General features: G+C 42.0%; 1 protein-coding gene across 1 annotated transcript in view; it reads left to right on the forward strand.

Annotated features, from left to right (window-relative positions):
* Positions 1 to 9,115, forward strand: part of SEMA7A (semaphorin 7A (John Milton Hagen blood group)) — a 162,533-nt gene extending 153,418 nt beyond the window's left edge. Inside the window, exons 14-15 of the mRNA XM_030187003.1 lie at positions 5,894 to 5,943; positions 6,788 to 9,115. Of these exons, the coding sequence (XP_030042863.1) occupies positions 5,894 to 5,943; positions 6,788 to 7,113 (376 nt within the window). The 3' untranslated portion in view covers positions 7,114 to 9,115. The remainder of the gene's footprint in view (positions 1 to 5,893; positions 5,944 to 6,787) is intronic.
* Positions 9,116 to 15,663: the final 6,548 nt, after the last annotated feature.

Here is a 15,663-nt window from a genome sequence, read left to right on the forward strand (position 1 = left end):
ATCAGAGGGTAGTGTTGGGTGGGTGGGGGACTTATCTTAGAGGGAAACTCTATGCTTACTGTTTCCTCTCTCCATGATGTGGTGTTGTGCATGGTGTGTTGCAACTGTAATACATTTGATTGACTGACTATCTGCATATCTGTGGTCTTGCAGAGGAGGATGTGGGTTTATGGCTAGCTGTGGGCAGTTGGAGTGGGTGTTGTTAGTGTGAATAGATTAAAGGGGGTATGACTGAGGGTACTGTTTCCTCTAACCTTTACTGAAATGTCTGTATGCTCCATATTTATTTATTTATTTGGATTTTGCTCACACCTTTTTCAGTAGTAGCTCAAGGTGAGTTGCATTCAGGTACACTGGGTATTTCTCTGTCCCCGGAGGGCTCACAATCTAATTTTGTACCTGAGGTAATGGAGGGTTAAGTGACTTGACCAAGATCACAAATCAGTGATCACAAGCAGTGAGATTTGAACCAGGCACCTCTGGATTTGACGTCAAGACTGGTGGTCCAACCCCTAGGCCACTCCACATAAATTTCTGTTTTAAAAACCTGCTATATTTCAGCCAGTGGGATTTGATGTTTCTGCTGATTGTGTTCCTCCATGCTGGGTTTCCTTACACATCCACTCTGCTACCTAGCTCCAAAACTAACCCACTCTTCCATCACATCTCACCCTTCACCCTTAGCCACTCACACATGACATAAAGCCATCACCAGGAGAGATGCAGAACTAGGGCAGCTGCTGGGAAAGGTTTTTTTTTCCTTTTCTGTATCTTAACAGTTTAGGAGTTAGAATTAGCAGGCTGGACAACACACAGTTTTAAAGAGGCATCAGAGGGCCCTTCTGCTTGTTGATAGCCGTAGTTTATCAACCCCTGCTCTAGCTAGCATAAGAATGGTGTATCAGTGAATCAGAGTGAGATGCATGGAGACTTTGTTTTATATCAAGGATCCAGTCTGTCTCCTTTAAGTGTGGGGAAGGCATATGCTGAAGAACACAGGAAGCTTTCATTACTTTGCAGTGCCTCATTGCACAGAAAGTGATCTGTGACTAGTGAGGGATGTCCTTGAAACAGTAACCTCATTCTGGGGAGAATAAATCAGCTTTTATGAGAAGATATAAATAGGAATCATATCTGTTTGTCCCAGTCACAATGTCTTTGTGACCCTGAGTCATAGGGAGGGTAATTTTATAACAGAGAGCTTAAGCAGCAAAGGCATGTTAAATGCATATGTTCAGGACCAGCTAATGATATCAGACACCTGAAGACTTTAGGGTTACCATATGGCTCCAGAAAAAGGAAGACTGATTGAGCCAGCCGGGTTTTACTTCCATTGCTTTCCAAGCAATGGAAGTAAAACCCGGCTGGCTCAATCCGTCCTCCTTTTTCTGGAGCCATATGGTAACCCTACCTGAAGTGAACCGTCAAACATGTCCCTTTTTTGGTGTCTCAAGGCCCTACCACTCCCTGTAGTCCAGAATCTCCCCTTCTCGTCTCTATGCCCCCTAGGTTGCCACCATCTCCTCTCCCCCCCCCATGGCCAGCATCTCCATTTCCCCTCTGTACCCTACCTTCCACAGTGGTTAATATCTCCCATTCCCCTCTCTACAACCCCACAGATTGCCTGCATCTCCTCTTCCCTTCTAAAGTACTCCCTGCTTCCCACTTGGTCAGCATCTCTTTTTCCCACACCCCATGTCCATCATCTATCCCCCCTTACCTTCCCTCCACTGCTTCAGATCAATCTCATCCCCTCTGCCTGTTCTTGTCTGGCCCCAAATTAAAGAGGATTGAGCGCTGCTTAGACGGTAAGTACAGGCCCATGCTGAAGCACAGGTATGTCTAGTCCCCCCTCTGACTGAAGGTCTGCTTCGGAGGGGGTTTAGACAAAGGAGAGTTTCAGCACAAGGCTGTGCTTGCAAGATATCAAAATCTTAAATCTGGCCCACTGCCAGTGCTGCCCGCTGCCGGCTGAATATCAGGCCCTTTGTTTTTAATTTAGGATGAAGTAGCATGGTAGCTTTCTTAGTTCACTTTAAAGGTTAATAAATAAAAGAAAGAAAAAAAAGGAAAGAAGCAATACCTTTTTATTGAACTAATTTAATACGCTTGACTGGTTTTCAGAAGCCGAAGCCTCCTTACTATCCCTTACCTGAGGAAGTCCTCCAAAATCTAGTAAAAAAAAAAACTATATATATATATATATATACAGTATATATATATATATATATATATATATATATATATATATATATATATATATATATACATAGTGCAATCCGCTTAAGTGCAAGGGTCTGGGACCAAAGAAATGCATGCAGTTAACCAGAACATGCACTTAACCGTTATGACCCAAAGAAGCTTGACATCTGATAAACATATGTACAGTACTGTTTATTATTATATGTACAGTATACAGTCTCAGTTAACTGACGTTAGGCTTACTTGAAGTAATCAGTTATAGTCCTCTGTACACTGTTGGGTCTGTTGAGTTCCGTAGACTACGTCTGCCAGACGGTAAAAACTGTCATAGCACTGACATCCATTGGCCTCCAGATAGGCCCGCATGGTGTTGAGACTCTCCAGCGCTCTTGCAAAAGTGACAAGAGGAGGTTGTTGAATTTCGTCAGCGTGAGCCTTGCTGCTCATTTCTTCATTTGTTTCATCATCAGCCGTTGTTGCCTGCATGTAGGCGCATATCTTGACATCAGTGCTGTCGTCAGCTGTTTGTAGGTCGTAATCAACAGCTATCTAGTGATGAAACGCCTCTTCAGTAACACCGGCTGGGATGTCAATAACCTCTTCATCTGACGCGTTTGCAACAGCTGCATCTGTTTTGTCCCTCTCCACATCCTTAACAAAGCTTGCCCGCTTGTAGCAGTTCACAATGGTTGCCTGTGTAACATGATTCCAGGCTTCTTTCTGCATATGTAGAGAATCCAACAGTGATAGATTATGAGCCAGTTCAACAGCACATTTATCCTTGCCAGTTTGGTCATCCATAACGTTCATCAGATGACGTAGCACAAGAGCCCGATAATGTTGTTTGAAATTGGCTATTATGCCCTGATCCATAGGTTGGATCACAGAGGTAGTGTTTGGTGGCAGGAAGACCACCTTGACGTTAGACAGACTGACATCATCCCTGGGTGCAGCACAATTATCACAAAGCAACAAAATCTGACGCTTTTGTGCCCGCATTCTACTGTCTAACGTCTTTAGCTACTGCTTCCAAATTTCCCCAGTCATCCATGAATTTGCGTTAGCCTCGTGTGACACAGGAAGTCACTTAACTTTCTTGAAGCAACGGGGCTGTTTGCTCTTTTCAGTGACGAGGGGTTCCAACTTCTCACTCCCATCCATATTGCAGCAAAGGAGGGTCGTCAGTCGGTCCTTTGACGTTTTACCTCCAGTAGTTTCGGCATGTTTGCATGCAAGTGTTCCATCAGGAATCGCTCGCCAGTAGAGACCGTTTTCGTCAGCATTGAAAATGTCACGAGGTGCAAACTCGTTCAAGATGGTGGGAAGAACTGAAACAACCCAATTTTCAGCACCAAAGTCATCAGCGTCTTGTTTCTCACCATGCTTTTTTTTTTTTTATTTTATGTTCCTCTCCTTCCATCTTTCCAACCATCCAACAGTGGCTTTGAATTCAGTTAGTCCAAGACTTTCAGCTAGCTGGTTAGCTTTCTCCATAAGCAATGGACCACTGACAGGAAACTGTCTGCTCCTGACTTCAGAAAACCACTGAAGAAGAGCATCTTCTACCTCCTCAACTTTTCCCGCCCATTTCCGTTGTGGATTTGTATTGTTTTGCCAGTCTTCCAGAAGCTGGTCTTTCTGCTTCAAGACACGTGAAATTTGACTGTGATTGACACCATATTCTTTATGCTTGACTTTGTTTTCTAATTTTTTAAGAACTTCTATTCGTTCAGACAGTGTTAAAGTCTTAACAGTTCCGCCGCGACAACGACCCCAGTGTACACTCTAACAACATTCTTTCACTTATTCTGCCTGTGGCAGTTAAAGGGGTGGTAAATTTGAAATCTTGTTGGTTGTCAGGCGCCAACCGGCTTCCATATTCCGTGCGTGCGCTTATGCGGAGTCTTTCCTGCAGAGGAGCGGTCTTAAACCATGCATATAAGCAAATCTTGCACTTACAGTGGTGCGCTAAACTGTCCCCATAGAAATTGATGGTGCCAAAAACGGGACCGAAGTACGGCATGCAGTTAAACAGAGCATGTGCTTATCCGATGTGCACTTAAATTACTCCAATAAAGGTATCAATTATTTACTATTTTTGTTTGTTTTTTTATTTATCTTTATATTTTGCAAAGTACAGGGAGATAGGTATCACTGTTGCACTGAACAAAGAGTCTGTCTTCTTGGGATTTCAGTTTAATTTTTGTCTACATATTTCCATTTTTCGTTTGTGGTTATATTCTGCATGTGTGAAAGAGGCCAGGTACTCTGTTAGCATTGATATTCTACTACCCACTGCAATGTTTACGGTGCTGGCCTTTCCTAGGTAGACCCTTATGTGACTCCTGTGTGGAAGAATTGCTTTATATGTCCTGAGTAACTTTATATCACTTCACAATATTTCTGGTAATTGATTTTGGATTGGGATTTAGCTCATGCCTTTCTCAGCAGCAGGGTTATACAAGTTATATTCAGGTACAGTAGTTATTTTCTTGTCCATGGAGGCTTACAGTCTGTTTGTAACTGACAGTTGGAGGGATTAAGGGGCCCTTTTAGAAAGGTGCGTAAGGGCCTATGTGCATCCAGCGTGTGCCAAATCAGCATGACTGCCGGTTACCGCATGCCCGGACGGTAATTTTGAATTTGGCGTGCCGAAAACACATGGTAGAAAATATTTTCTATTTTCTACCGCGTGGTGCTTACCCAGCAGTAAGCAGCAGTGGGTGCACACTGCATACCTACCCTCCGGGTAGTGTGTGAGACTTTACCACTAAGTGAATGGGCAGCGGTAAGGTCTCAGGCCAAAAATAGATGCATGTTGGTTTTTATTTTGTCGCACGTCCATTTTCAAAGGCCCTTTTTCCAGGACAAGGTAAAAACTGGCCTGGCACATGTCCACAAGATGTGTTCACACTGCCGCAGGCCACTTTTTGCTGCGGCTTAGTAAAAGGGGCCCCCAGTAACTTATCTAAGATCTCAAGGAGTGGTAGTGATTCTCAGCCCACTTCTCTAACTGTTAGGTACAGCTAGTGTATTTATTTTAAACACTTCTAACCCGTCTATACACTAAAACAGCAAACATGTTTGGTAACTCAGCACTAAACTAAAGGCCAGTAAATCTGAAGCCTGATGGTCATTTGGCAACTTACCAAAACTTGATAGCCAAACATTTTATGGTTGCCAGTAATCACAAGATTTCTGTTACAGTGCTGCTGAACATTGCTTTTCACATGGCCAACAGAAAGATACTAGACTGGGGTGCTAGGGCTGACTGAGAGCCAAGTATTTCCAGAATATTTCAAATATTGTTCTGTTTAATATGTTGTATTATTTTGGTGCATTATTTTTATTTTTTGCCCATAATTCCTTGAGTGTATTCAGTGTGCATATTCCAATCAGTAACAGAGGTACTGGAGGGAGTCCGTTGGTACAGCTGCCCCAGAGTAAAGGGGTCCTTCCCTGCTGTGTTCAAAAGTGCTTTCCAAGACTGACATAGAGATTTTATCTTGCCCTACTCTGCCCCTTTCCACACATTCTCGTTCTGCCACACCCCAATCCCCACTTTAACCTCCACAAACATCTGAGTTACTGGCTGCCTATGAGGCTGGAAGTATTGTTCATATAGTGACACCGAAATTCCAGCATGGACTTGCTCACATACTAAAATCTTTATTTTTCTCTGTTGTTGCAGGTTGCAGAATATCAGAAATGACTCCCGAAAGGGAATTTGTGAAACAACAAGTGAGTGACATGGGTCCAATATCCTCTATTTCTTGAAAAGATGGGGGATGGGTGTAGAGTTGCATGCAAAGCCCCATGACCACTCTTTTTAATTGTGTGGTATGCTTCAGGATGCCATTAGTGGGAATAGGGGTGAGGAAGGAACAGGGTGTGATAGAAGGACGAAGTCTCTGCGGCAGCAACTCTGGAGTTCCCCAGGCATCTAATGATTTCCATATTTATTTGTTTATTTATGATTTTTGTATCCCACTGTTATCCAAAAACAAGTTTCGGTTCAAAGGGGCTGACAGTTTATATTCTTGAGTAGAGAGGTGTGGTAGCCGTGTTAGTCCACTTTTAAAAGTAATCAATAGAAATAAAACAAAATAAAACATGGAAAAGAAAATAAGATGATACCTATTTTATTGGACAACTTAATACATTTCTTGATTAGCTTTCAAAGGTTCGAAGGTCCACACCATTGGAGTGGAGGAGTGGCCTAGTGGTTAGGGTGGTGGACTTTGGTCCTGAGGAACTGAGTTCAATTCCCACTTGAGGCACAGGCAGCTCCTTATGACTCTGGGCAAGTCACTTAACCCTCCATTGCCCCATGTAAGCCGCATTGAGCTTGCCATGAGTGGGAAAGCGCAGGGTACAAATGTAACAAAAATAAATCATCTTATTTTCTTTTCCATGTTTTAATTTATATTCTGTAATCTGAACTGAACCTTTGACGAAGGGAATTTTAGTAGCCCTGAGACATGCACATTATTATGTCAAGTAACATCCTTTACAGAAATATCATATGTATGCAGCATACAAGTTATTTGTTTTAAAAAGTATGTGGTGTGTCTTTTCCTCACAGAAGGTCAAGTGGAGCAGTCGAAGAGTGTTGAACCTTTCTCTCGTTACTTCATCCCCTGTCACATCACATCTCACCATGCCAACTATTCATGGTTGCACAATGGTGAGAAAAAGTTGGACTGCTTGCACAATCAACCAACATGCTATTACCACATCAATAACATGACAGACAATCATTATGGCACGTATACCTGCATATCAGATGAAGACACTGTCAGGCAGACTGTGGCACAGTATACGCTGGTGAAGGCTCGTGGCAGCATGGTTGCTTCCCATTTGTTTCCTGTTGTACTGCATTTTGCATTTTTCTACATGCTATGCAAATGAATGCACATGGTGATTTATTGAGGCTGTTCAGATCTGCACTTGCCTTTGGACTAACCCAGCTCATGTGCTCCAACTCAGCAAAACAAAATCTTTGATTATGAAGAGCCAAAGAAAGAATGTGATTGTGGCAGATTTTGAGGCTGTCCTCTTAAGTGCTAGGGTGAAACATTACCTACTACTACTACACCAACTTTGGTTTATGTTTTTAAAACTTAGACTAATTTTTAATATGGTATCAGCCTCCATAACATCATATTGTTACATCACGATGTTGTCTACGACACGAGCTCTTAATTTAATTGTGATGTTTATATACCTCCTTTGTGACACCAGGATAGGCAATTCATGTTCTACAACAATGATCATTAGCAAAATATAGCTGGGCATAGTCTTACCACCTATAAGTGTTGGCAAGTGTTCACGTGTTAATGGGAAAATTAGTGCATGGCCATTATTGCAAAACTGGTCATTAACTGGCGGTGCTAAAAGTGGCCTTAGGGCATGGGAAAGACCCACATTGGAGTAGCGCAGGCCACTTTTTAGCGCTGCCTATTAAAAGGGCCCATAAATGAATAATTATTTAATTTAATCTCAGATTACCCTGAAGAGGAGATCCATGGCGTGTGATGTTTGAAGAGTAGCTACATTTCATTATGGTCAGGAGAATTTCAATGCAAATGAAATTGCACTTTTGTGTGTGTGTGTGCAAATACATCTTTTCTTTAAAATGTTTAAAAATTACTGTTCAGCAAAGTTTTAATTTATTGATAAACACATTTAATTTAACACCTTATTCAACTATATAATTTCTGCATTTAATGTAATAAGTGGAGATAGTGTGGTAGTATGAAAATAAGTGACACAGAAGGGGTAGAGAATTCGAAGTGAATTTGAAAGGAAGTGACTTTGGAAGAGGCTGGAGCAAGAGAAGAAATGAATCTGAACAGACAGGTGATAAGTTGTTCTGGGTTGTGCAAGGGTAATTTTCATCATGAGTTTAGCGCATCACAAAACTCTTAGACTTACTAATAGGAGGCAATTTTTTAAAGGGCGCAAAAAGGCACCAAAATTTGGAGCGCTAGGCTACTGTTTTATAATGGCAAACTTGTGCGCCAAATGCATTATAGAATACTAGTGTAAGTCAGCAGCTATGCACCAACATTTAGACAAACCCACTTATGTCATGTCAATAGCAAGTGTATATGTGTGCACCTAAATGTGGCACCTTGCTTGTGCAACTGACAGTATTCTATAAGTTTCATGTGTTGCTTGGCAACATGCCCATGGCCCACCAATCCCCTTGCAGTTACACTCCCACTTTGGCGCATAACTGCCTTTGGAACTGACACACCAAATAGGTGCCTATCATTGGTGCACTATTGTTTTACCTCTGTTCTGAGTTAATAAAGATACATTAAAAAAAAAAGAAGAATGAGGAGGATAATGACCGGAGTCTATTTTGCTTTAGAACCTTGATAGGCACTTGACCATTTACCAAACCATCCGGTCTCACTTAATTCTCATTGTAGAGAATGTGATTCTATGAATCATTTTCCAAACAGAAGAAGGAAACATCATCCACTGGTTATAAGGAATAAACTCTTAATACCTTGTAAGTCTATTGAGTCGAATAATCTTAAGAATTACTAGGATGACTTTTAAACTGTGAATGTTACTGTCAAGTTGATATGGATTTGAAGTCTAAACTTTTCTGGTGATTAAATCGGATTTTTTTTTTTTAAAGGTTAGCAGCCATGAGGGTGTTAGTTTTCAGCTGCCGTTAAATAATAGGGGTGAAGTAATCAATGTACGTTAAGACGTATTATTTTACTGTTAACCTCAGCTATTGGTAGCTAGTTGTCATGACATACAATGGGACCTGTGCTAAAATAGCATGAGTTAGTGGTACAATGATATGTCTTAAGGGCAGCCTACATAGAAACATGATGGCAGATAAGAGCCAAATGATCCATCCAGTCTGCCCATCCAAAGCAACCACTATCTCCTCCTTTCCCTAAGAGATCCCACGTGCCTGTCCCACGCTTTCTTAAATTCAAACAGTCCTCATCTCCATCACCTCCACTGGGAGGCGATTCCACACATCTACCATCCTTTCTGTGAAAAAGTATTTCCTTAGATTACTCTTGAGCCTATAACCTATTAACTTCATCCTATGCCCTCTCATTCCAGAGTTTTCCTTCATTTGAAAGAGGCTCACCTCCTGTACATTAATGCCACAGAGGTATTTAAACATCTCTATCATATCCCCTCTCTCCCGCCTTTCTTCCAATGTATGCATATTGAGAGCCTTACGTCTGTCTCCATATGCTTTCTCCAGGATTCTATACAACGCGCATAGAGATCGGTGCTGAAATCGACGCGGGTTCTATAACAATGCGTGTAATTTAACAAGTAATGAATGCTGATAGCAGCACTTAACAAGCAATAATGAACACTAATTGGCACTGATTAGAATTTAGGTGCACAATTCGCTAAGCGTATTCTGTAATGATGTGCGCCGAACTTCTAATGCAGGTGAAAAAGGGGCGTGGTTATGGGTGGGGAAATGGGCATTTCATGGGCACTCCAAAATTTAGGTGCCTAGTTACAGAATGTGGCCCAGTGCACCTAAATCTATGCACTGAGATTTACACCAGGTTTCGTTGGCGTAAATGGATGCATGCAGATATTGGCAATGAAATATCAACTAAGCATATTCTATCATTGGAACCTAAATCTACGTGCCGATTATAGAATATTCTTAGTCTGCACTGATTTCAGCGCCAATTTTTTAGGCGCCATATATAGAATCTCCTCCTTTATGACAGAGGCCACTGACCAATTTTGTAGCCGCCCTCTGGACCAACTTCATCCTGTTTATATCTTTTTGTAGGTGCGGTCTCCAGAATTGCACACAGTATTCTAAATGGGGGCCTCACCAGAGACTTATACAAGGGCACTATAACCTCTTATTTCCTGCTGGCCATTCCTTTCCCTATGCACCCGAGCATCCTTCTGCCTTTGACTTTCACCTTTTCAAAGCCAGAAGGATGCTGGTTGATAACCTCCCTGCTTAGTGTACTCTGGGCTGGTAGGTGAGCTGGAAATATGTTTTTAAAATGCTTTTTAGTTCTGAAGATCTTTCTACAGCTTCCTTTGCTTTTAGTCACTACCTCTGTCTGTTCAAAGGGTGTGTTTTCAGGGGTGGGCATACCATATTTCCAGACAAGAACATCCTTTGTAATAAAGCCCCTCACTCTCAATTATTTTATGCATTTCAAAAAATATTTTCGAGTCTAGATGTTTGTCGCTCTAATAGCAGGGCTGTTAAAACTGTGAATCTGCTATATTGCTTTTTTGTGTTTACATTTCTACAAATAAAGTAATTATTTTTCTAACACTTTCCTTGTGCCAGGTTCTCATTAACAACTGACTAGTCAGTCACTCTTTAGTTTCCCTGTTTTTTAGCGTTTATTGATTTCTTTAGCCCAAAACTTTAATTGAACAATTTACAAAACAGCGTAGGCAGATGTTCTTACTCAAGGATTTTGCACCAGTTCAAGGGGAAAACAGGCAAACTGCCCAAGGAAAAAGTTCTCATAGAGATTGGCACCTGTTTTGTCTGCTGTTGCTTTTTCAGGCCCAACCGATGTACATAGTTTAAAAAATGTGTTGAAGTCTCCCCTGCCTTAACCTCATCCCTTGTACACTTGTGGGCTTTTTATTAGTGAAGAGTATCATCAAATATTGTAAATGTAATTGTATTAAAATGCAGGTAAAAAGCTAAGCAGTATACTCACATAAGGGGTGAATAGTTTTGGGTAAAGGCTGTTTCAAAACCACCTTCTAAAATCCTTATATTTAGACAATTGTTCCTGCTGGGTCTCCATTGGGGTAACTAATTTTGATTTTTAACTGATTCCCATCCCCATGATGCTCTACTCCCACTCACATAATTGCAGCAGCTCAGCAATTTTTAATTGTCAATGTAGGTTAGAACCTGCAGTCAAAGCTACCTGTGTGGCCCATGCTTCCTGTTTCTCTAGTTCAGTGGTTTTCAACCCAGTCCTCAGGGACTACCTGACAGATTTTCAGGATATCCACAATGAATATTCATGAGATAGATTTGCATACCAAGAAGGCAGTGCATGCAAATATAATTCATGCATATTGTGGATATCCCGAAAACCCAATTGACCAGGTGGTCCCTGATGACTGGGTTGAAAAACCACTGCTCTAGTTCACAGCCAGTAGGAGGCAGACTACTGCTGAGGCTGCCGCTCATACTGGACATGCTCAGGACTCAAGATCCTACTAATGCATTATAGCTCCTTCTCTTCAGAAAGGGTCGTCACCTCAGTCCAGGTCAACTGAACAGACTGTTCCAGCCTGGTTTTATTCCATTGCATATGGAGTATTCAATTTGCCACTGATTTTTCTAAGAGAATTACAAAACCATACATACCTTAGGACACAACCAGGACTAGGTTATTATGCTACCAGGTGTATGTCAGTCCTTGCTTTTTGAAGCTTGCAATCTAATAAAACAGACAAGAAAAACAGACAAAATATTAAGTAAAATAGAAAAAAGGGAGTAGGGATGGCAGGGGGAGGGGAAGGGGCAGCTGAGGAAGCAGCTTGTGTTGAAGGTATGGAGGCAGTGAACAGGAACAAATAGGCTTAAGTTGTAAAAGTGGTCTCAAAGAGAAGTGTTTTTAGGCTAGATTTGAATCTGGCAAGAGAAGGTTTGAGATTTAGCAATGAAGGAGCAGGGCATGAATAAAAGCAGCTTGTCCATTGAGCAACGTTTGGATATGGCTATGGGTGTAGTTGTGTGTCTGTGTAAAGGGTGAATATGTGTCTCTGTGGTTGTATCTCAGTGTGAATGGGTATGTGAGTGTATTTGTGTTGGGGGTATGTGAGTGTATTTGTGTTGGGGAGGAGAGGCATTTCCGGGGCATAGTTCCACTTTGGCCTGTCAATGTTGATATTCAGTGTCTGCAGGGCAAAGATGTCCAGGTTATTAGGTTGGCCCAACAGCAGGCCTAAACTTAACAAGAAAACCTTTTCTGGTTAACTTTATATCACATAGCCAGCATTAACTAGGCATGGTATGGTATGGTAGAGTGGAGAATGAACTTTCTAACTATGAAAGAATTTGGTCTTGTTTGAGAAGGGATTGGTTCTCCTTGATGTGTAGTGTTAGTTACAAGGTAATGAGAATAAGGCAAATTGCACAATGTAGTTGAGAGAAGTTTATTTATTTATATATATTATATATTTTGTTTTATGTACATGTTAATTTTTCTAACCTCTATAGAACTATGCCATATTATTTTTCTCAGTATTGATTTTTATATTTTCTTTCAATATCCATTTCCTATTACTTTTCATGGAGCTGAGTCATGCAATTGTTTTTCATCTTATTTAAATGAGGCAGTGCGGTGACTGAAGTATGGACAAGTATTTTGGAGTCCCACCTTATTTTGAGTGATGTCAGGCTTGCACACATTATTCAGTGGGAGCTAATTACAAAATCAGGTAATGGAAGTAAATTAGTACTGCTGTTTATGTGGTCCACCTAAACAGATAAAGTTATCCAGATAGTGGCTGAAAATCTCCACTATCTACATAACGTTTGGCTTTGCTCACAAAACACTCCTGGCTTCTGCCACACTCAAATGGATACATCTGGGCCCTATAATGACTTGTACAGACTGTCTACCATTCACTGGTGGGATTTTAAAAAATACTTATGTGGTTAGCACCTAATTTTGACCACATAAGTGCTTCTGATACTGACCTGAAGGAAGGCAAGTTAAAGGACTATTGGGATATAATGAGAGATTCTACTGTAAACAGAGGAGTGTCTGCAAAGTAATGTTATATGTGATGTCACTTATTGTCCTTTAATGTACATAATATTTTCAGCTTATAAGAATAAAAATTTAGTAGTAGTAATAAAAATTTTATTTATTGAAAAGATTGACTTGGTACAATAATTTTATTCTTTCCAACCCAACACACAGGGCCGCCGAGAGGGGGAGTAGGGGGGAAAAAGTTCTCTGGGCCTGACCCTCCAAGGGGGGCCCGGTGCCGCAGTCCTCGGTCTCACTCGCCCGCCTCAGCTCCAACGACAGCCCCCTCCGTCCACCACCAGGCCGGACCACCTACATTCAAATCACAGTGCCTCACCTCCGTGTGAAAGTGCAGCGGCAGATCACCTCCCATCAGGCCTTCCCTCCCTGTGTCCTGCCCTTGTCTGATGTAACTTTCTGTTTCCGTGAGGGTGGGACATGGAGGGAAAGCCCGAAGGGAGGTGATCTGCTGCTGTGCTGTCACACGGAGGTGAGGCACTGTGATTTGAATGCAGGTTGCCCCGCCCAGTGGCAGACAGAGGGGGGCTGTCGACGGAGCTGGGGGTGGGCAGGTGGAGACTGGGGACTGTGGCGGCAACCTCGGGGGGGGGGGGGTGGCGACGGCGGGGCCCCAGGGGCGGCCTTGCCCTGGGCCCGGCCCAGTCTCGCGGTGGCCCTGCCAAAACATATTGTAAAAAAAATCTACAAGAATGTCTATCTTTCAGTCTAGGCCAGTGGTTCTCAAACCTGTCCTGGTGGAACCCCAGGTTTTCAGGATATTCACTATAAATATTCATGAGAGATTTGCATGCAGTGGAGGAGGTAAATACAAATCTCTCTCATGAATATTCATTGTGGATATTCTGAAAAGCTGATTAACTGGGGAGGTTTGGGAACCACTGGTCTAGGGGTAAAATAACTCTCTGAAAATGATACAGAATGGGACCAAATTTGGCATGTGGAAAATGGTGAAAAGACATTGACTTTAAAAAATGAGGCAAATCAGACTGAGAATTCAAGAGAAATAAACCTCCCCCCCCCCCCAAAAAAAAAAGTAGCGCTGTGAATTTCTATGAGATACCCACTCACACCCAGAAACAACCACAGACTCGCATATACACCTTTCACATACACGCACAAATACATCCACATTTAGGGGCCCTTTTATTGCCAGGTTAGCACAGGAGCCCTTACTGTCATCTCAATGGATGGCGGTAAGTGCTCCCCCTCAAAATAGCCATGCAAACTTACTGTACATTCATTTCTTTTTGTGGGGCTTTTTACTTGCTGCGGTAAAAAGGGGCCCAGGTGTAAGGCAAAAACAGGCGCCAATGCTAGTGCGGGGCCCCTTTTACTGCAGCTTATTAAAAGGGCCCTTTAGTCCCATTCCCAGCCACAGACACACATGCATATAAGTACATAAGTATTGCCATACTGGGACAGACCAAAGGTCCATCAAGCCCAGCATCCTGTTTTCAACAGCGGCCAATCCAAGTCACAAATACCTGGCAAGGTCCCAAAAGAGTACAAAACATTTTATACTGCTTATCCCAGAAATAGTGGATTTTCCCCAAGTCCATTTAATAATGGTCTATGGACTTTTCCTTTAGGAAGCTGTCCAAACCTTTTTAAAACTCCGCTAAGCTAACCGCCTTTACCACATTCTCTGGCAACGAATTCCAGAGTTGAATTACATGTTGAGTGAAAAAACTTTTTCTCAGATTCGTTTTAAATTTACTACATTGTAGCTTCATCACATGCCCCCTAGTCCTAGTATTTTTGGAAAGCGTAAACAAACGCTTCACATCTACCCGTTCAACTCCACTCATTATTTTATAGACCTCTATCATATCTCCCTCAAACGCCTTTCACAAACAAAACATACTCATACAGACACACACACACAGACATGAACAAAACACAGACATCTAAATGCACACAAACATAAACACAAAACACATGCATAGATATTCACACAGACTCACAAACGTACACACACAGTGGTTGCCTGTATGAGAACATGGGTGAATGACATACAACAGAAAATTTAGTTCATGATGAGGAAATAGGGTTTTTAAGAGAATGAGGGACCGGTTTGACTCTATTAAATATTTTTTATAAGTGATATTACAAAAAGGTTAGTAGGAAAGATGTATCTTCTTGCATACGATTCTAAGATATATAATAGAGTGGATACCCATAAAGAAGTAGATAAATTTTGGGATGCTTTAAAAGACCCAAGGAGTGATTGAATACACATGTGTAGTTAAGACTAGCACCTAGGCACCCTGCTGGCATGTTCATGGGAAGTGTACACTTAGGGGGCCTGTAGGCTCTACTCGTTTGCACCGCGTGCCAAAATGAGACTACCACCAGGCCAGCACAACCTCCTGGTGGTAATTTCAGATTTAGAGCGCACCCTTAACACCTGGCTGAATTATTTATTTTCCCCTAAGCACGCTGATTCCGGTCACCATGCGTGTAGCTCATCAGCCTTTACTGCTAGATCAATGGGTGGCGTTAAGGGCTCAGGCCGGTTTTGGGCACGTGCTGGTTTCATTTTTACCACAGACCCTTTTCCTCTCCCATTTAAAAAAAATTGTAGATGCGGTAAAAACTGGCCTGGCATGCGCCCAATACACGCGCCTACACTACCGCAGACCACATTTTACCGTGGATTGTAAAAGGACCC

Source organism: Microcaecilia unicolor, chromosome 1 (assembly GCF_901765095.1).
Source record: "Microcaecilia unicolor chromosome 1, aMicUni1.1, whole genome shotgun sequence".
Lineage (NCBI taxonomy): Eukaryota > Metazoa > Chordata > Amphibia > Gymnophiona > Siphonopidae > Microcaecilia > Microcaecilia unicolor.